Source organism: Lichenostomus cassidix, chromosome 4A (assembly GCF_008360975.1).
Source record: "Lichenostomus cassidix isolate B80296 chromosome 4A, HeHo_3.0, whole genome shotgun sequence".
NCBI lineage: Eukaryota > Metazoa > Chordata > Aves > Passeriformes > Meliphagidae > Lichenostomus > Lichenostomus cassidix.
Window position 1 is genome coordinate 4,350,908 of NC_139485.1, and position 21,293 is coordinate 4,372,200.

The 21,293-nt window shown below is 48.7% G+C and overlaps 1 protein-coding gene across 3 annotated transcripts in view; it reads right to left on the reverse strand.

Moving 5' to 3' along the window:
- Positions 1-3,688: 3,688 nt before the first annotated feature.
- The window catches only part of MED12 (mediator complex subunit 12), a 34,502-nt gene continuing 16,897 nt past the window's right edge, over positions 3,689-21,293 (reverse strand). Inside the window, exons 22-44 of one of the 3 annotated variants that reach the window (XM_085060222.1) lie at positions 20,996-21,140; positions 20,593-20,713; positions 19,811-19,912; positions 18,982-19,095; positions 18,555-18,718; positions 15,624-15,803; positions 15,391-15,462; positions 14,964-15,124; positions 14,711-14,872; positions 14,515-14,626; positions 14,193-14,282; positions 13,655-13,764; positions 13,033-13,168; positions 12,733-12,894; positions 11,822-12,199; positions 11,342-11,492; positions 10,949-11,154; positions 10,431-10,511; positions 10,009-10,226; positions 9,211-9,367; positions 6,384-6,557; positions 6,137-6,218; positions 3,689-4,118 (exon numbers count right to left, since the gene is read on the reverse strand). In XM_085060222.1, the coding sequence (XP_084916348.1) occupies positions 4,075-4,118; positions 6,137-6,218; positions 6,384-6,557; positions 9,211-9,367; positions 10,009-10,226; positions 10,431-10,511; positions 10,949-11,154; positions 11,342-11,492; positions 11,822-12,199; positions 12,733-12,894; positions 13,033-13,168; positions 13,655-13,764; positions 14,193-14,282; positions 14,515-14,626; positions 14,711-14,872; positions 14,964-15,124; positions 15,391-15,462; positions 15,624-15,803; positions 18,555-18,718; positions 18,982-19,095; positions 19,811-19,912; positions 20,593-20,713; positions 20,996-21,140 (3,322 nt within the window). In that variant the 3' untranslated portion in view covers positions 3,689-4,074. Of the gene's footprint in view, positions 4,119-6,136; positions 6,219-6,383; positions 6,564-9,210; positions 9,368-10,008; positions 10,227-10,430; positions 10,512-10,948; positions 11,155-11,341; positions 11,493-11,821; positions 12,200-12,732; positions 12,895-13,032; positions 13,169-13,654; positions 13,765-14,192; positions 14,283-14,514; positions 14,627-14,710; positions 14,873-14,963; positions 15,125-15,390; positions 15,463-15,623; positions 15,804-18,554; positions 18,719-18,981; positions 19,096-19,810; positions 19,913-20,592; positions 20,714-20,995; positions 21,141-21,293 lie in introns of all 3 variants that reach the window. The other 2 variants (XM_085060221.1, XM_085060220.1) reach the window with 2 other exon arrangements.

The following is a 21,293-nucleotide window of genomic DNA, read 5'->3' on the forward strand; positions in this document are numbered from 1 at the left end:
GGAGCATTCAGCAGGTACTCAGTATGGGGTGCCCCATCCCAGCCTCAGCCCTGGGGCCCGGCCCAGCCCTGCCACGCACCGGGCTGCAGAGCCAGCAGCCACAGCCCCACAGGCTCCCAGCAGCACCGTGCAGCAAGACCCAGCACCTCTGTCATTCCCCTTCCCAGCATGGGGGTATTTTCTCCTCCCACTCATGGCCTCCTGGCAGGAGCCGCCTCTCCTACAGCCTGCCGCTGCCCATAGCAATGTTTCAGTCTTGCCTGATGGGATTACAGAAATCATTTGAAACAGGGCATGGATTTGGGTCTTGATAGATGTATCTGATTGCTGCCTCCCTCTGCCATTGCCAAGGTAGCATCAGCTGCAATGCCTCCACAGAGCAGGCTCCGTTTCCTGTTAAAGATGTTTGCATGGCAGCATCTGAAGGGCAGCAATTTATTTCGAGTCTCCCACACACCCCTGGCACCTGCACTGAATCTGTGCACTGAAACGTGCAGTGGCAGGGAGATCCCTGCACCCCAGCGCAGGTTGGGCTTCACCCACCCCCCAGCCTTCCAGCTGCTGATGCAGAGCAGGTCAGAGCTTTCCTGCTTCTCCTGCCCTGCTACCTCTCCCAGGGACTGCTGATGGGTGGGCAGCAGCTTGACTGATTGTGTTGCTGGCCTGTTATACACAGGGTGTATATAGGGTATACCAATATAGCTCACCCTATTTTTATACATATATATATATGTATAGACATACATACCTATATGGGGTGAACTGCAAGCTGCCACCCAGTATGCTGTTGAGCAGGCAACATGGTCCAGCACTGCCTGGGATGGATGCACAACCCTGCCCTTTGCCCACCACGATTCATCAGCTCCAAGAAGCATCTTGAAAAGGCCCTTTGCCAATGCTGAGCTGCCCTGCAGCAGGCAGGGTTTCAGACATAGGTCCCTGTGTCCTGCTGCCCAACAAAACCAGTCCAGGACTGGGTCACAGTGCATGACTGCAGTGGTGCCTTGTGGCCCACTCCCCAGCACGAGCACTGAGGGAGGGTTGGGTTCTCACACAGCTGCTCCACACCCAGCTTCAGTTGCTTGACTGAGCAGTGATCGATTTTCTTGCACAACACCAGTTCTGACAGTGTCTGACAAGTCACCTTTGCCCAGGGTATGGTCCATGGAGACCCTCTATGCCAGGCTGCTGGGTGGGGTGGGTGTGCAGAGCAGAGCCTGCTTCAGCCCATCCATCACCCCAAAGCATCAAGATTTGTGCAACCTCGGGCTTCTCCTCAGCTGCTGGGCACAGCCCGTGCAGCATCGCCTTCAAGGGAGCCCACCATCAAACAGACACACACCCACACCACTCCCTCCCTGGACTGGTGGCCACAGCAGGGCAGTTGTGTGCATTACTCAATGGGCAGTGGGTATTAAAATGCCTCTGGTTGCCTCTGGCTCTGTCACAAGCAGCGTTTAGCCACGACTCGGAGAAGGAGCAGAAGGGCTGGAAGCTGTCAGACCTGCTTAAAACGGCCGCGGCTCAGTGCTAATGTGCAGCACAGCAGCTGCAAGGCACGCAGCCAGGCCAGGCAGAGCACAGCTCCCCCGACAGCCCTGTGCTATGACCACGTCTTGCATGGTCCCCACATCCCCCTGCAACCTCCTGCACTTACTGGAAACCTCTGGGCAGCCACCGAGGGTTGTGTGGGATCTTGAACACAGTGGCAGCCCCGCGTCTGTCACCACAAGAGAGCTCTGGAGTGCTGCTCATCCCACACAGACCTGGCCTGCCAAGCAGCTGACACAGCTGCAGGAAGCCTTTTGCCAGAGGAGGAGCAGGGCCAGCCCTGTTGCTGGGCCATGCAATAAAGGGTCCCGTGGCAGCAGGCACCTGGCCACAGGCAGGGACAAGTCATCCCCTTTCTCCCAGGAAGGCAAGGTGGCTCCTGGGGTGCTTTCACCAGATCCCCCCAGCAAGAGCACACCTCAGGAGTGTTTAGTGTTGTCCCACTGCAGCATTCCCCCCTCGCCACAGCTGCCGTGCAAGGGACACCCTACACACCCCTGCCCGGCCACCTCGGCCGTGCTGCCTCCTGCCACCCCGCTCCAGCGCCACTGCTGCAGAGCCGCCCCCCTCCCACCTCCGGCGCGGCAGCGATGCAGAAGGAGCATCCAAGATGCCGCTTGGCGCAGGCTCAGCTGCCTCGCAGGGCCGGCAGGGGAGAGGGCTGTCGGCCATGACCGCACACACCAGGAAGAGGGGCATGTTCTGGGCAGAGACAGTGCCCAGGATGCCGGGGCAGTGGCCCCTCCCTGCCCGCACCCCCGGCACGAGCAGGGGACTGAGTCCTCCTGCCGCAGCCACTGGTCCCTCCGAGCAGGGGCTGCCTGACACAGCCATGGGCAGCACCAGGGCTTCCACCTCTGGGATCAGCGAGCACAGGCTGCCGGCAAGCACAGCCCCTGGCACAGAGCACACTGGGGGCAAGAGGAGATGGGAAAGGCAACAGCCAGCTCAGGGCTGTGCTCCAGCCTGATCCTCATGGAAGGGGACAAGCAGGGATACACAGAGGGAGCAGCCCTGTGCATCCACACATCTGTCCTCACAAACAATTCCCTCCATCAGGCATGGCCAGCAACACCTTCCAATGGTTCTGCAGCCACAAGGCAAGTGCCTGGCACAGGTGCAGGTGTTTGGGGACAAGGAGGCAGAGGAGGGTGTAGTGCCAGGCAAGCCCCACAGCTGCCTCTCAGAGAACAGCTCCACCAAGGAGGAAAGGGCTCAGCTCCAGTTCTTGGGACAGCAGCCACAGGCCCATCAACCAGGACAAGAGGCACTGCCCTGGGTCACTGCCATCCCTCACAGTTCCCCGAGCTTGCCTTGGTGTTGTGGCCCACCCTCCACAACTGTTTCTTTGCCCTCAGCTGAAGATCAGGTGCAGCTCGTTGCTGAGTCCTTGTGAACCTCACCCTACCCCACACAGGTGGGACAGAAGGAAGACACGGGTCAGGAAAAGCTACCACAGGGACCAAGGTCAAACTCCTGAAGAAGAACCCAAGAGAGAAGAAAGATGCTGGTGGCTTCCAGGTTCAGCAGACATCAGGAGCAGCAGGCACCAAGACCAGACCTCACTCCAGCAGGCTGCACTAGCCAGGGCAGAACTTAAGATTGCACAGTACCCGTGCACAGAAAGCACCCTGGCTGTCAGGAAGGAGTTAACAGGAGTTGGTGCTTATCAGCCAAACCTTGCTGTGATGAGAAGCACAAGAAGCAGCACTTTGAGTGCACTCAGGCTGCAGCTCCTCCTAGACTGCAGAAGTAAGGAGCTTGAGCATCTCTGTAACTGCTGTGGTGGGGAAGCTGGGCTTGTTAGAGCTCAGAATTACCCTGCAATAGAAGTCCCTCTTTGCTTTATACTTGTGTCCTGGTGGAACATGCAACAAACTACCACTAAAGCTCTTAATCAACATATAAATCCTACAAAGCCTGCACAAACCCTTGCAAGTATGTGAACACCAGCTTATGAAATAAACAGGGAAGAAGAGCTCTCCTTCCCAAAACAAATTTTTTAGCCTTCACAAAAGCTGAAAATGCAGACATTAGTTCTATTAAGGAAGAGATGAAGACCACGTGTACAAGGTGCCAGTGGGCTGTACTGGGAGAAATGCTGAGGAGGAAAGGCAGGCTCTGAATACACACTCAGTTTGCAAAGTAAGCTCTCTGTATTTCATCCGAGAATGTCTGCAGTATGGAGTTCATCTGGTATAAATAAAGTACAAAATTTTACAATGTCTTAATCATTATTTTAACAAAAATACTAAAAACTGAGTAAAAACTGAAACCAAAGTGGGAAGGGAGACTATCAGCCACAAGGGATCTCCATAAACATTTGTAGAAATTGGATAGTAAAAACACTTTCTCTGTACAATAAAACACTCCTCCTTGGCATCTCCCTGTGAGACAGACAGCAGCAGCACTGGGGGCACAAGGACAGAGGCTTGGGGCTGTCCCAGAGTGTGGGTCAGGCTGAAGAGGCTGTATCCATCCACAGTGATGTCTCCCTCCTGAATCAGGCTGAAGTGCCACAGGTCAGTAGCGTCCAAATGGGTTGTTGTTCTGCTGTGTCTGTGTATCTGTTGAGGTCAAGACAGAGTTAGACAGTCACAAGGTCTAGTTCAGAAAAGAGATCCCCCTCCCCACATCACCAGTGCAGTATGAGGAGTGTAACAGGCCATGAGAAGGAAAATATAACCATTATGGTACTCCCTGTGCTGTGGATCTGCCTGAGCCTTTGGGCAGCAGCACAGCCAGGATCCCACATTCTTTCAGGAAGAGAGAGGTATGTGCCAGTCCTGATCCTGAAGTTTCCCAGGGAAAATCCCTCCATCCCCCACAGTGGAAGTGGAGGACCATAAAGTCCTGAGAGGTTAAAAGTAGGTGAGAGGATGGACTAATTATTTCTGATTTTGAAAGAAAATCAGCCCTATAAAATTACACAACTATGCAGCCATACAAGCTGCTAAGCTAGCTAGTGTCACTCATCCTAAGGCACTCCCAGAAACCAAAGTTAGTGAAGGTTTCAGAGAAAATTTCCCTGGATTCCTGTCAGTATCTCCATACAGGCCCAAAGGACTTCCAGAGGGCACAAAGGCAGGAAACATGATAAAGTTACATTCAAGAATCTCATGAACTTCCAAACTGCTGGGACTGATGTTCTGTGATTTATAGTGCTCACAGTATATTTGAGTACTTTCTGATAGCTAAAATTCTGCAAGTTTTCTTTCCTCAAACAACATCAGCATGTCTGACCCTAAACCATTAAGTAAAAGGAGACAAGTGTAACCTGGCTGGCCTGCTGCCTTCTCAACTCTTCTGGACATTCAGGGATACCCTGGAGCCTCCTAAGGCAACCTATCCCAGGCCCAAAATACCTCTGTCCCACTCCTGTAGGCTGGTATTGATTTACCTCTTGCTTTCCACTCCATCCCTGACACTACAAATGAGAACTCCAGATGCTTCCAGGGGGAGCTGATGCAAACCCAAGGAGGCAGCATGGAAGCTGAATGTTGACACAAGGCTGCACTGGACCCACACATCTGCTCCAGACACAACAGCTCCATTTGCTGTACAAAAAGGCTACAAAAATATGGCTGTTCTGCTATATGCAGGTTCTTGTACAAGGTCTTCCTATACTTGAATGTCCTGGCTTGGATCCTTTGACATACACTTATTACTTATGAATGAGGTTAGTAGGAAGCTTAGCACATTAAAACTTCTGGTTGGGGGAGTTCTTTGGTCACAAGGACTAAGAATTTTCCATCAGGGAACAAGTATAAACACAGTTTCCAAGTCCCCCCACTCCACACATTACCACATCTGGCACAGTATCACACTCAGTGCAAAATTAAAAAAGAAATCAATTATGCTGTCCATTTCTGAGCATTTTCATAATATTTCTGCCATTTTTACAGCAGAAAAGTCAGTCAGGTGACAGAAGACAAGACAGCAGGCAATTCAGAAGGGAACAGTACAGACCCTGGATTCTGTATTGTGATCCTCCAGCCCCTAATTCAATACACATTATAGGAATAACAGTGCTGGACTGAACAACATCTATGCCATTACCCTGTCTGTGACAGCAGCCACAGAAGCCCATAGACCACCACAAACACAGCAAATGTTCAGCTACACTTTCCAGAGTACCCCTCCTGCCTCCAAGAAGTCTTGTCTGGCTCACAATACAACCACAGTCTCTGGTCATCCACCAAGTGCTCCAGGATTACAGCCTCCCTGTGCCCCTCAGAGGTCACCTGCAGCAGAGAAAATACCCCCAAAATGATTTTAAAGCTGCACACTGGATCCTTTCAGGAAAGCTGTGTGGCAGTCCCTACATAGGCTCAGCTCCCTTGTCCCTCTGCAGGCAGCAGGAGGAAGGTCTGGAAGGTTGCTCACAAGCTGGCAAGCATTGCCCTCCCTGCTGCTGTGCCCCCATGGGCTGGTAGCTCTTAGTCCTCATGCCACCTCCCTGCCAGCATAATTTATGTCCTCAGACAGACAGTCTGGCTTGGCCTTGCTTCTCTACACCAGAGTACCTGCAATAGAAAACAGCAGGGAGGAGACTAGCAACAGGATCAAGAACACTCAGGCTTACTGGAAAGCTGCTGTTGAAGCTGTCGAACCAGAGCAGCTGTTTGCTGCTGCTGCTGTGTCTGCTGAAGGCCCTGGCGCTGGAACTGTGAAGAGAGAAACACAGTTAGAGCCACACCACCTGGCTGGCAGCCTCAGCATTCACACAGGCCCTGGGAAGCTCAGGGAGGGAGGAAGGGGGGGACGCAGGTGGAGCACTGCTGGATTTGTGCCAGACTGTCACGTCCCTGTGCCTCCGAGGGAACACTCACAATGGGCTGCTGGGGGGGAAGAGCCTGCATCCCCAGCCCCGGGGGCTGGCCCTGCGCCTGTGGCTGAGGCACTGTGGACACCTGGGGCTGCTGCTGGGGCTGGGGCTGTGGTGGCTGGGGCTGCTGCTGCTGCTGTTGCTGCTGCTGTTGTTGTTGCTGCTGCTGTTGCTGCTGCTGCTGTGAAGACAAAAGAGAAGGGACCATCAGGGAACTGTCAGGGCAAGGCACACAGCACCAGGACACGGGAAGGGCTTAAGGAGGAATGATGTTCCATGCAGTAAAACACTCTCTTACACCATTTTCCTTACAGGTACCTAAATCACTGATTTCACCAGGACTCCACCCAAGCTGAGAAATGGCAAGAAATACAGGGACAGCAACAAAGTTTTCTACAAGCTGACATATTGACAGATGACGGGAAGAGAAGTCCGAGTCTACTGGTCATTATTAGGGAATTAATAGAAGCAAATAAGGTGCAAGAATAGAAAAGTAAACTCAAGAGGTTGGCTGGTTCATCTCGTGTCTTCTAGTTAAGATCAGCAAAAATGAGTAATTAGTATTTGCCTGACTCATTCTCAGATTCTTTCCAGAGGTAGCAACAGAGCTCCTATATTCTCTGTACACAGTCCTCTCCGGGTCACAGTTACTCCTCCTACTAGGAGTTTTCCCTAATCTCTACCCTGTATCTCATATGCTGTGTTTTAAGGCTATTTCTGGTCCTGCAGCCTAAGGATAAGAAGAGATAAAGGCTTTTCAGCCTTCTTTTTAAGACAAAAAATTTGGAGACTTATCTCTCCTGTTGTCTTTGTCTCTCTAATGCAACATGCCTAGCTGTTTCAGACTTTCCCTCTCAGTCATGTCCCCCAACTCTTCAATCTATCTTGCTGTCCTTCCCTGCCACTCACAACAGCTGGTGTTACACTTCAATAAAAGGATGTGGATAAAACTGGATTCAGTGCTCAAAACCAAATGTTTACAGATCTAGTTACGCTGAGAAGAATATTCAGTGTGTTGGGAGTCAGAACATACCCAGAAATCTCAAGGTTTTTTCATTTCTCCTAATTTTCAGACAATTCTCCCATCTGTCAATGCAGTTTTTAACTCTCCAGATCAAAAAAAAGAATTCCTGGCAGAAACAGAAAAATACTACTGCTATCATAACAAACCCAACATGCTGATGGTAGGTACAGTTCCAATCACTTGCTCAAAAGGACAAGGTTCAAACCTTGAACAGACTCAGAAAACAAACAAAAATATAACCAGGAGAATGAACAGTATCTTATGAAAGAAGGTTAGAAAAACCTGACCTTTGGAAGCTGCAAGTGCTCCCTAGGCATGTACATTGGGCAAAGAACATCAAGAAAGAACAGCCAGTGAACATGACACAGTGGACAATAATAATTCATACAAGAACCAGTCAAGAACACATAGAAGCTTGGATCAAGGATTAAAGCGAAAGGGAGCAAGTTTCTAGAAAAATCTTCCAACTTAAACTCGTTTGGTCACAGGTTCCTGACATGGACACTACGACCTGGGTACACAAGAAGGCAGATGATTGACTAAATGAGCCAGGATTGCAATTTCATGTCCTACCTTCTTGCTATCTACCAACCCACAAAGACAAACCAAAAGGACACCCATCCTTTCCACATGCCACTGCACCATGAAAGTCAGCTCCAGCACCAGGAGTCTGTTCTACATCTGGCCCATCTCTGGTAACACAGCAGGAGTCACACCAATGGGATATCTTGGGCACTCCCGCATTGTGGGTTTTTTTAGCAACCAAGCAAAGTCAGCTAAAAGCTGAAGGTATACATGAAGTTACTGAGCTAGGAGAAGTGTTAGCAATTTGTCTGAGGCATGTTCTTCTGAATATGAGTGATGGAGAATGCTAAAAGAAACTGAAGTGAATAGTCAGGGGGTGCTACTTATCAAAAGGACTAAAAGCTGCTGACCATGCCAGAGGCAGTTCTCTTGTCCAGTGCAAGGCAGCAATTCTCAGATACTGCTGACTGCAGCTCTCTGCAGGAACCACTGTCTCACTTAGGCCACTCTCTGAACACAAAGAATCAGCACTCTGTGCCATGTAAAGTCTCCCTACATTCCACAGGTTTGCTAGGCCTTGTCATAAAGTACTGTATTCACCAATTAAACTACTTTTGTTTCTCTGTCCATTCAATACGTTTCTATAATTCCTAGAAATGTATCTGTATTTCATGTAAGTATTTAATATTCATAAGACCATAATGCAAATCCATGGAATACTCATGTCTGTTGACTCATGCCTGTGATCTTCTTTGAACCTAGAGAGCTGGGTCTAACAGTTGGCTTTGGATCAGTTTTTCACCATCTGCTGTAAGAAATGGAGTATATGGACTGATTCATGCCAGATTTTCTGCCATTGGAAACTGTAACCAATACTTATTTTGATCTTGAGAAATGCAGATATGCCCCTAAAGATGATATTGAACAACTTTCCTGCTCTTTTGTGGACAGGGGGGCTTTTCACTTTGTTTCTAGCTCCTGTCACACTTGTACAACAGCTACCTTTCTGCACAATCTACTGGCTCAGCTGGAGCAGGAAGAGGTGGGATACAGGCCAGAGGACTGAACAGACTTCTAGCTCATGCTGGGTGACTGGTACATGGCAGTGCAGCAGGAATCTTCATCAGGAGTGGCCAGCTCTAAGGAAGGGAGAGCTGCCTAGCAAATTACCACAGACTGCCCCCAACAGAGTGACATCCTTCCTGACACAGAGGGGCAGAAGTAAGCAGCACTGGGCAAGCCTCCTCCAGCTCCAACAGCCTTCCTGTCAGCAACCACTCACCCTCAGCATCTGTTGTTGCTGCTGCTGCCTCAGGTACTGCTGCTGCTGTTGGTCAGGAAGTATCTGGCTGGGTCGAATTCCTGAGGGGACTCCCTGTGGACCCAAATGGTTCATCCCACTCATTATGGGGGTCTGCTGTATTGACTGATGAGGAAACCTGCAAGAGAAAAGGACAAGCTCATGGAGTGAAGGATTCACAGGCAGCCAGCCTCCTTAATCCAAACACAACTTCTGCCATCAATAAGACAGGCCAAACAGCCCCCTGCAATCCATGCTGTCTCAGCAGAAAGGTGAGGGACACAAGGGCTTCTCAAGGGTTTAGTTCAACTAATTTTTCTATAAGCCCTAAGTAACAGTCATAATCCCATTACTCTGCATGGTTTTTCTGCTAGATTTATGCCTACTAAGGAGCAATGGAAATCTCAGATCTAGACCTTTGATGGTTAGATTTGAAACCAAAACTATGACTTTCCTAGGTAATTTTTCCTCATACTTTTCTATTTCATCTTCCTCTGGCTAGTAACACTGTTTCCTGCCTACAACTAGCATTTCCAAGTTTCACCCTATCTCTCTGTTTCTTCCCTGGACTGAAAACTGGATAAAGATGTTTCTCTGAAGAAGCGAAGGACAGAAAGGAGAAGAGGGTTTGCAGAGCTTGCTGTTAAGAGTTGTGCGAGCAGAGCAGGGAAACCCTTAATGAAATACAGAACACAATATGAAATACAATACAGATATACAATACAATCAGAATGCAATGAAATACAATAGCTTATTAAGATCCCACAGGGCAGGAAGTACCTCTGTGTGTTGCCTAAGGTGTGCCCATAGCCAGGGGCCTGCTGGTGCACGTAGCCACTTGGTCTCTGCTGCATCTGTCTAACAGGATCCACTAGAGCAGGATTAGAGCTGGGGTGGGAATTCTGATAGGGCTGACCAGAATAGGTAGGAGGTACCATCGTGCCTGACTGGGAGGGGTGCTGCTGAAGGCCTATGTGGGAGACGTAAGGAGTGTAACCCTGAAATGAAACAAAAAGGCCTTTTTTAGTCATGGGGTGAAAAAGAGAACACAGAACACAGGACATCAGCCTCCTGTAAATACTGTTACAGGGAAGCTCATTAAGGAGAACAGCCAAGAGCTTTCAAGGTTTAGCAGCAAGAACAAAGCTGCTGCCCTGTGCTGGAGCCAGATTCCAGCCCTACCTGCAGTTGCTGCCACTTACCTGGGAGGGCTGCAGTGCTCCATAAGATGGAGTTGGAGCCATTTGGCGCACAGGCTGCTGGCCCATTATGCCCTGGCCCTGCTGAAAGACAACACACAAACACAGTTTCCAACATCTCCAAAATGCAGGAACACTGCTGCTCTCTTCCCAGCAGCTCCAGCTAAACCAGACAAGTGACTTCACTGCTTGACCTATGAGGTTGCTGCACAGAAGGCACATGCTCATGACTTCTGCCTCACCCTGACCTTGGACAAACAGGACGCTAAAAAACCTGCTGCCCCTGCAGCCACAACATGCACCTCTCATTACCCAGTGGCCACCCCACAGATAGCCTGCCCAACTGCTAGTGACATGGGCCCACAAAGCAGGGGACACCAGACAAAAAGACACAAGAAACATCGTTCCAGAGCAAATAGAGAGACAGGGTTGGGCAGTTCTGGCTAAATGGGGCAGCCCCGAACAGCCTGGCCATGCTATACTGTGGAGTCAGCAGCAGCAAGAGCACAGCTCTGACTTACCAACTTTGCTTGCAGCTGCTGCCTCAGTATCTGTCCCTGGGACACTGGAGGCTGCTGCCTGTACACTGCTGGCTTGTAGGAGGGGTCAATGCCCATCATGCTCCCCATCCCTGGAGGAAGCACACCACTATAGGGAGGACGGCTCTGAACCAGTTTTCCCAGTGGCATGCGTACTGGCCTGTAGGATGTATCCAGGCGAGGGCCACCTGCAAGAGGAACAGAAATAGGCAGACTAGTCACAGCCCACTGCTGGACCTCATAGCTCCAGAATGACTGTTCATCACTGCCTAGACATGGCAGGAAAAAGGAGAAAGTGCAGGGACCTGCAGAGGACCATCTCACAGAAAAGGTTCCCAAAGAGGTATAATATGTTCAGCTCTCCTGTGCACCTACCTGCTGGAAGAGGCTGATTCTGGGCATAGAGACCCACAGGTGATTGCCCATATGCTAGCCTTGACATGGCGTTTCCTGACTGGTGATGCAAGAGATCTGTAGGCATACCAACTCCATAGGAAACCCCCCGACTAGGGCCCAACACAAAGTCCTGCAAAGACAAAGCAGTAAGAAAGATCAGTGTGCACTGGGAATTCATGAATGGAAAGAGTATTAAACGGTTGAAAAATCCACAGGAGGAAGCCAAGGATCTTATCTAAGCCGGACAGGCTCCTTTCCTCCCATCAGGGATTAAGAAAATATTTGCCTTTCCCCAAGCTAGAGAGAGCAGGATAAAGCTCCAGTACTCCCAGCCGAGAGGATACACATCACATCTTCACCATAACACCACTGTCACACTCCTCAGGAAGACTCTAGGGAGTGTTCTGTGACTAGGAGTAGTGGACATGGGACATCCACAACTGCTAGACACTCCATTACCTCAGTTTTGCTGGCAGATTGGTTGCGTTTCTTGGTTTTGCTCTGTTTCTTCTTGCGTTCCTCAGTGGAGGCGGCAGGATTGGAGCTTGTTTTATCAGCCTTGGCTGGTTCTGCAGTTTTCTTCTCTGGTTCTAAAGCCACAGGTGTAGGAGGCTCTTCCTCTTCAGGGGGCAGTGGCAATGGCTCCAGGTAGTAACTGCGGGGCTTGGGTTTCAGGTGTGTGTGATACAGAAGAAGCCTCTGCTGCTCCTCAAACCTGGATACCTTGCGATCCACCCGGACTGTGCCAAACCATCCCCAGGAGAGTGGAGCTGAGTGCTTTAAGCCCTCAAAAAGATCCCAAGGGGAAATCTTCTGCTTCGTAGAGACTTGCAAACCCTTTAAAGCGAAAGAGATAAGAACCTTCAGGTCCCTATTGTTGCTCCTATGGGGGTACAGGAAACTCTGTGCTTTCTTCAGGCTCTACTCCAGATCTCAAAGTAAACAGTCTGAGCCCTTGCTAAAGGTCCTTGCTCATCTGGGTGGCAAAGCAGTAATTTCTAAAGACCTTCATCAACAACTGTCTAGTCCCCTTCATACCATCTCTGCCAGTCTGGCTCTGCCCAGTAACTTATGTGACAGGGATTATGTGTTTCTTTTTATGCTTTCTATAACCATAAATACCACCCCCAAATTCAGTTAACATCTCAGGCCACAGCAGCATGCTATCACCAAGCATTAACACCTCAGCTCTGCCCTTTCTGGACATGGTTATGTGCCAGCTTGTCTGCGTGCAGCCAGCCACTTCAAGCTCGTCAGGGAGTGAGGCACTGCATACAGATGACTCCCAAGCTGTGCAGACTTAAGGCATCAGAGGACAAGGTGACACCTGCACTCAGGAGCTGTGATACAGACAAAAATGCTTCACTAACCTCCTTCTTGAAGATGGAATCAAAGCCGGCTATTTTATTGCCTTTAGTGTCAATGAGGGATCCCTGAGGTTCACAGGTGATGACATCTCGGGTCTGCTTGGGAAGTGGCAGTAGCTGTCGCACCTTCTCCAGGCTGTCAGACTGACGGTCCCCCAGCTCTTTCTGCACAAGAGGAATAGAGACCACTTACAAAAGCAGTGACAGGACAGCTACTGGTCATGAGACACAGGTAAATCTGCATAGCTGGACAACCACAACACATCACGCTCTGGTCCCCACACAGGGCCTGGTGTCCCTCACCCTGAGTTTCTTGACAAGATTCATGTATGCTCGCTTGTTCTCCTCCATGCTGCCCTGAGAGATGCTGGACATATCAGCAGCCAGGGTGCCATTGATGAGAACACTCAGCATGTCCAGCACGGTGGTGAAGAGCTCACTGTTGGTCAGAGCACAAAGATCAGTCACCTGAAAAGCTGATAAAAAGCCTCTGCCATTATTGCAACAACAAACACTATTATACTGTCAAGAGTTCTGCCCACATTTAGAAGTGCCAGTCTTCAGAATAACCTCCCACACTAATCCTCTGTTTCCTTATACATCACACTTGAGTTTTACTCCCACTTGAGTTAGGTGCAGTATCACAGATTAAGACTGGACTCTATCCATTCAGCATCTCTAAAAGGCAGACTCAGCTCTCCCCTACATATCTCTCTGCATCTGGAAAGCCAAGTTTGCTCTGAATGGCAGAGTGCACTTGGCTATCAGGACCTAAGCTGTAGCCTGCTATTACTCCAAAGTCTCTTTCAGCTGTCACTTCTGACAGACCATCTAGAGAGACAGCCAGCTCACATGAGAAACAGGGCCACACTAACAACTGCCTCCCTTGCAAAGTGTATAGATCAGAAATCAGCCATAAAGTTACTTGTTTGACTGCATGTCCACAGTGCCACTGCTGATGATGTCCAGGAGAAGCACAGCCCATTCAGTTGTCTGTTGTGTACTGCGCTGGACTGTGTCGAACATTCCTCCCACCTGGCAGAGAAAGGGAGTTTAGTCACAAGGACACCAAGAAACACTGAGATTTAGAAGTGAAAAAAGAGAGCTTAAACCAGAGCTTAAAGGAGCTTAACTCCTACTGAGAGCTGAAGGAGACTGCTGTCAGCAGTCAAACTTCAGAAGCAAGCAGCAGTGTTGTGGCCTACAAAAGCATTCAAAGAGGAAGGCACATCAACAAAAGAGACCAAGTCTTTGGATTGCACCCTGATGATCTGAGCAAGGAAGTTTATCCATGCACTCTGTCCCACTCAGGGCTCAAGACCTAGAAGCAGCTCAAGTGTCTCTCCTACTTCCTTGCCTCAGGACATATATAGCCCCTCCACTGTGTGCTCATTTCAAAGGAAAAAACCAGGCAGACAACTCTTCACCCCAGATGGTTAAGCTCTTTTTCTGCAACTGCTCACCAAATTCAGCCGCAGTTTCAAGGCCTCGTGCATCAGCTGCTTGGCTTTGCAGTCATCTTGGTACTGATCTTCTCGCCAATTTGTAACAATCTAAGAAATACAGAAGAGAGGACAGACCTCACCAGCTGTATGCTGAAGCTTAGAGAGAGCAGCTTATACCACTCACTGTCTAGTGGCTCATAAATGGTCAGCTCAAGCTCCCTATACTGAAGAGGGTAAGACAGGCAATATCCTGAGGCCATGCTCAAGAGCCTGTCTGCTGGAGGGGTGAGCTCCTGAGGAAAGTGAGGGGAGAAACGAGACACCTACAGAGAAACCCTACCTGCTGGACCTGACTGTACAGAGAGGTGAGGAGGCCTTCCCGCTGCTCATCCTGTCCTTTCAAGCATGTCAGTACCAGTGACAGAAATGGCTGCTGGCTCAGGAGGGACATACTGTGAGAGAACAGAGAAGGAGCTATACTGCCAGGCTGGGGCATCAGCACAGCAAATACTGCCTGCCCCCTCCCCTGGACTCACCTCTTCTGCTTCTGGCGGTCCCGTTCTTTGCGGGATGATGACCCTAAATGTTGTCCTTTTTCGAGCTCTTCTCCAGCAGCTTTCAGCACATGGCCCTGCACTGATGTTGGAAGCTTGGCTATCAGAGGGGCCACCAGCCACACTCCTGATCTCTCCAGGGAGCTGTGACAACACAGGAGAGGAAAGCTGTTTGCAATTCAACTTATGATTCAGACTTGTCTTCAAGGGAGCCGCATGCTGGCTCTGCACCTACCTGAGGATGGGTTTGGATTTGTTGCTGGCAGGGGTAGCACTTGTTGAGCTACTGATATTGTTGACTCCATTACCAGCACTGCTAGCAGAGCTGGTCTCTGCTGACTGCTGGAATACCTCAATGGTGGCCTTAGCTATATTTTCTAACAAGGAGTTCATCTCCTAGAGAGTGAAGAAAAAGACAGTCAAGTCCTTCTCTGAGAGCACCCATTGCTTGCACATTTCAGTATAAACCCGGTTTGGTTTGCCAACTTCCCCAAGGCTGCTGCTCTTGGGGTCTCAGACTCATTGCTACCTTCTCCTGCTTGGCTTTCCCAGGTCTGACTCCCTCATTGTTTACCTTCTCCCTATTCCCACTCCACCTCCCCACCAACTCACAAGCAGCCACTTCACCCTCCCCGGGTGATCGCCTCTGAGCAGAAACTCACATTGCTTGCTGTCTGTTTAATCATGAGCTGCAGCTCCAGCGAGGACTGCCTCATGGTCCACTGGTCCAAATTCTGTAATGCACACACACGTACTTCATGTAATCCCTTATCTCAGTTCAGACTACACCAATCCACACCCCCAGCTCACACCATAACGAGTGTCAGACCCCTCAGAGGGCTGCATTTACATGAGGCAATTACAAGGACATGCAGATTCTGCCAGGAGCCTGCACCTGCAAGATGCGTTTAATCCTCTGCCGCTGAGGATTTTCTCCCTCCTCATTGTCCAGCAGCCGGTGTGGATAACAAATCAGCTGCATCAGCCTCTGGGCCTGTGTGCTGCTCAGGACAGGATCCTGCAAGTCATTGCTGTCTTCACAGAGGGACTTCAGACATCGTTCTCCTACCCACTCCTGCAAGACGAAGGCAGAGTCAGCACAGTCAAACTGATGTCTGATTCCAAACCAACGCCCCTGCTTTCAGTCTCAGAGAGATGCATGGAACACATCAAAATCATAAAAGCCTTATTAGTATGCAGTTATGCCTGATAATCATTTCTCTTCATGAACTGTACTATCCTGATTCAGCAGGCGTCAGGCACTGCACAGCAATCAGAACAGAGGAAACAAACTTTGGCATGTCAGCAGTAATGAAACACAGTTGTTGCTCTTTCTTTTGAGAAAATATTGGTGTGATTTAGCAGTGCACAGTCACTACCATGTCCAGGGTCCATCAACACTGCCACTTGGGCTCAGAAGATCAGAAGGGATCACTTAAAATTGTTTGGTATATTTCCAGCACAACAAAGCTCTGGAGCTGTCCTAAATTAGGTAACTCAGCGTGTTGCAGCTAGCACTAGACCAGGACACATCTTGGGGAAAAGCACACCCCTTAATTCTCAAACACTGAAGGAAAACATGCTACCATACTTAGTAAAAACCAATTACTTTACTTCTCAAACTCTGGGAAGGAAAATAACTGACTGGATGCAAGCCACTAATAAAGTCACATATCATGAGAAGGTAGACAGACGACTATTACTGTCAGCCTCTCAATTTCAGTTGATGCTCCCTAAATGCATGATAATAATAAGGGCAGCAGTTTCCAAACATGAGGTAGGTACTTCACTCAATTTACAGTTAACCCTGCAGCACTTGTTAGTGCAGAAATTTTTCATATTTAAAATTAGGCAAATTCATTAAATTAAAATCAACAGAGGACTGCTATATAAGCACTTCTGCATCTGCAGAGCAAGCCTGATCAGAGAATTGTTCCACTGAGAAGTGACAACAAAAGAAGAGATGAGGATCCAGCTCATTATGCACAGGTGCTGATGATAAGCCTAGAAAGCTGGAAAGGCCCTTCAGCAGTGGACAAAACTCTAAACACTGAAACACAAAGATTGAAAAGGTTTAATCTCTGGTTCAAAATCCTCATGAAACCACAGCCTAGGTCATCATCTTCGTTCCAGCTGAAGTTTGCACTTTGCCAATGCATGTGATTTGGTGACTTCTCCAATGCCAATTGCACTTCCCCCCTTCAGTGTTGCTACATCATAATCTCTTGATTATAATCTTCTCTTCCTGCCCTAGGTAATACACATATCCTCGGGAAGACTCTTTTTATCACCTGCTCAGCTTCCTACAAGAACTCAGACTTCATCTCCAATCCACTTTATTGGCACAAACAAGTAAGAAAGACATGCTGGACGGAAGGGATGCCATGCAGAGGGACCTGGACAGGCTTGAGAGGTAGGCACTCAAACAGGTTGCCCAGAGAACCTGTGGATGCACCATCCCTGGCAGTGTTTAAGGCCAAGTTGGATGTGGCCCTGAGCAACCTGGTATAGTGAAGTTGTCCCTGCCCATGACCATTAAGGTCCCTTCCAACCCAAACTATTCAATGAGTCTATGAAGAAACTTTAAAATTAATTATAATCTGCTCCTTTTCCCCATCCCTTCCCCATGAAGCCTATTATAAAATATAGACTTGAACCCGAGACTGAGAAATCACAACCTATCATCTGAGGCATTGATAGTGCAAGTTCTGCAGCATCCACTGCTCACACTGGAGGTGCTAATACTAAACACAGCATTTTACCAGCCCTTTACAGCTGCAGGAACCCCGCAGGAGCTCTGGTACAATTTGGTGGTAACTTACAGGTGCCTCTTGGAATGCTCACTCCTACATAACCAGTGCTGCCAGCAACTGGTATAAGCAGTGATAACTGACACTGCTACTCCCTGCTGGACACAAAACTTTTACTTACTTAGAGTCCTAGCTATAGAGACTTTGATCAGCAAGGGAATATCTACTTCTGTAAATGCTACAGTCAGGTTTCAGAAAGATCAAGAATGTTGAATTTATATTTGAAAATAGGTGGTTCCAATTCTTTTTTAGTAGGCTGGTAACATTGCTGTGTAGTGAGCCAATTAATAAACAATAGCATGAGGACAATACAGCACTAATGCTGGGTTTAGACATTAGTAATATAAAATACAGGTTTCAGATGGTAACACCACATCTTTCCTGCTGAGAGAATAAACTTATAACCAAGGCTAAGGACACCCATCAACATCCATTTTCATACAGCATGGTAACATCCATTCCACTCTGCAAGCATATTAGCCAAGTTTCAGCTCCTCAATTTTCAATTTTCCACAAAGGAACGGAAATACTGGTACTGTCAGATTAGGCTAAGCAAAAGGCTTTTGTTGTTGCTGTTTTAATTAACTAAACAGGGCAATGCAAAGCCCAGGGACACATTAACAGCCTAGCTGCAAGCAACACTTAAGCTGCATTCTGAAAGACACCATTTATCATTTCAACAAACTGTCTGCCTTTCTCGTGCTGATCTTTGCCTCTAGCACACAGCTCAGCATACCACTCCCAGCACTCCCCTCCTTGGCCATGAGCCCTGTGCTGTTGCCAAAGGAAAGGGGATGCAGTCCCTGCATACTGCAGCACCCAGTTCTTGAGCACTGTTTGTCTCTGTGTTTTGCTAACGGTGAGCAATCCTCAGTACTGTCACATGACAGAAACACTGCAGGTTCTTCACCGATCTGTCAAAGAAATACCTGCCAAACCCAACCTGAAGAAAGGCATATGGGATATATCTGTCTGCAGAAGGGATAAGGACAAACCTAGAGATGGGACACACTCACCTGTTGACATATACTCCTCAGTACATACTTGGCATAAATATCCAAGCTAGCTGTTTCTACAGTTACTACCCGACCACCGGCCTTCCTGGTGCCCAGCTCATCATCCATGAGATCATCAACACCTCCAGGGTGGGAAAAGCCAGAGCCTTTCAGTTCTGCATCTCCTAAAAGGAAAGCACAACTGTCACATAATCAACAACTCTAACCACAAAGCCTGACTCAAAAAACATCTTGAGATTTTGTAAACTCTCCCTGGGATCAGTAACCTCTCTGCAGCCAAGAGACTCAAACCGTGATAGCTAGAGACAAGCCACATATTCACACCAGAACAGATCTCCTCTGCCCTTCTGTACATCCAACACACACAATATAGTGCCTTTCTCCCACTCCCCTGAAAAACACAGTTCAGGCTAACACAGGTACACACCCAAAACAAAGACAGCCTTCAGCACTGCAAAGACTGCTCCATCCACAATACGGTTCTGGGAAGCTGCTAGTAAGTGACGGTCACAGGAAGAGCGGATTCCCACAGTGGGTTTGTCTGTAAAGAGGACAAAGAGGAAAGGCAATACTCAGCAAGACAGAAAGGCATGGGCTCCAGAGCTGCCTGAATTATGTGCCAGCAAGTACCATAAAATCCAGCTCAGAGAATCCTGAGGCCAGTTCCTTTCCTAACTGTAACATGGAGTCCATTTAATTAAGTTTCAAGAAGCATAGTGCCAATCACATTGTGACAACTGAACCATGAAATCCAAATGCGGTGCAGAGCCTGTGTCATGAACTCCAAGCTCCAACAGTACCCTACACCTAAAATACAGGCTGGATTTAGAATTCTGAGCTATCAGGATACTGGTGAGAAGCCAAGAACAGAGCTTCCTGGAATGTTTCCATCATCACACAAGAAAGGAGTGCTGTAAAACAGCAGCTTCTGGCACCAAGTTAAGAGGCTATACAAAGCTCAAGACATAAAAGAAGAAGTGATCATTACTCTAATGGCTTAGTGACAGCAAGGCCACCTCTACTGGCTGGTTTCCTGCCTCCAAGAACCTTCTCCCCAGTGCCTGGCTACCATGGAGTGACAAAAATGGAAGGATACTGCTTTTTCCTATGAAGAAAGCAGTACATCAGGCTTTGCCTGCTTTATTCAAAGCAAGCAGGTTATGATCTCTGACCATAAGGTCTTGTACCTCTCTTCTTGGGGTGCAAGAGCCTCAGTACTTTCACTATAAAGAAAGGCTCTAGGTTCATTCACTTACTGCCGTCTTGCTGGCATGGGTTCAGCTGTGGAGTCTTAAACAGATGGAGTAAAATCCGGCAGGTCAGACGTGCTCCTGGTTCTGAGTCCTGTTCACTGCAGGCTATGTAAAGAAAACAGACAACTGAGATTTCTTAAGCACCAGGACAGCTGACTCTCAATCCAAAAGCTATTCACAGTGCACTGCCCTGGAGCAGCCAGCCGAGAAGCTGCAGCAGCCTTATTGTATTTACAAATATGGAGCATGTGCAGCAATTAACATGCAAGCGAGCAAACCCATCAGTATTATCCCCAGTGACATGCACTGCATTCTGCTTGCTCCTTCTTTCCAACTTCACCCTGTCAAGAGTCTGGATGCTGCAATTCCCCGAGCACAGGTAGGAAGGCTGGTGGCAGAGCAAAGCAGTGGCACAGGTGGTATAGGCCCAGTTGGTCAGCTGGCTGCTCTAGCCAAAATGCTAAGCTGAACAGTATTATCAGTGGGAGGTGCCTTGCTGGAGTTCAGACCTGACTATGCTGGTCACAAAGCAAGGCTGGTAACACCTTTCCATGCTTATTTCAGCTTGCACACAAACGTGAGAGAGCAGGGCAGTGAAAAATCTTAGCACAACCAGTTTTTGGTAGAAATCAAAAGGCCAGAATTTCTCTAAAGCATACATTCAGTTATTAAGAGAAGTATTGAAGGCATGTTTCACACCTATGGGTTTCACCACGTATCCATTAAGCACAGGCCTTTGGGCCAGAACTGAGACTCAAGACAGGTTTGTGCAGCGATGCACTTACCAGCATTGAGGAGTGAGGGGATAGCAGCACAGCGAATCAGGTCCTCCAGCAGCAAGCACTGCCGGGCAATGAGAATGGCAACAAAGGTGGCCAAAGAATCATGGAAAGATAAGTCACTGACCTGAAAGAGAGGAGATCAGTCAGTGATCCAAACAGCCTCTACCTCATTCCCCCCGTCAGCAATTCCTAGGAGCTGGGAGGGGCAGAAGGGCCCATAACCCCATGTCAATGTCCATGGTCTGCCCAGGCTGCCACAAACACTAACAGCAGCCCCCGGTATTCAAAGCCTTTTCCCTGCCCTCAGAAGACAAAGCTTCCATCCCTTGTTCATTTTTGCCTTCTCCCAAGGGATCCCTCCACTCCTGCTTCAATTCCTTTTCCCCTTTTGAATGTTTGCACTTGCATCAACATTGCAGAGGAGATCATTGAAGCCACAGGTCCCATTATTGGAGGAACAGCACAAAGCTTTGAGCACACCCAGCCACTCGGCACTTAGAGACTTGCAGTAGCCAGTTAGCTCAGCACACAGGATAGCAATGTCGTTCACCCTGTTAAATAAATAATGAAAAAAAAGCAGAGGGTCAGCTTGGCTACTCATGCATGCCATCAGGTCAGCGATTTTCTAAGGGACCCCAGCCTTGGCTCTTCCTTCTTCACACCCCAAGACAGCCAATATATGGTTACTGGCTTCCTTACCCTCA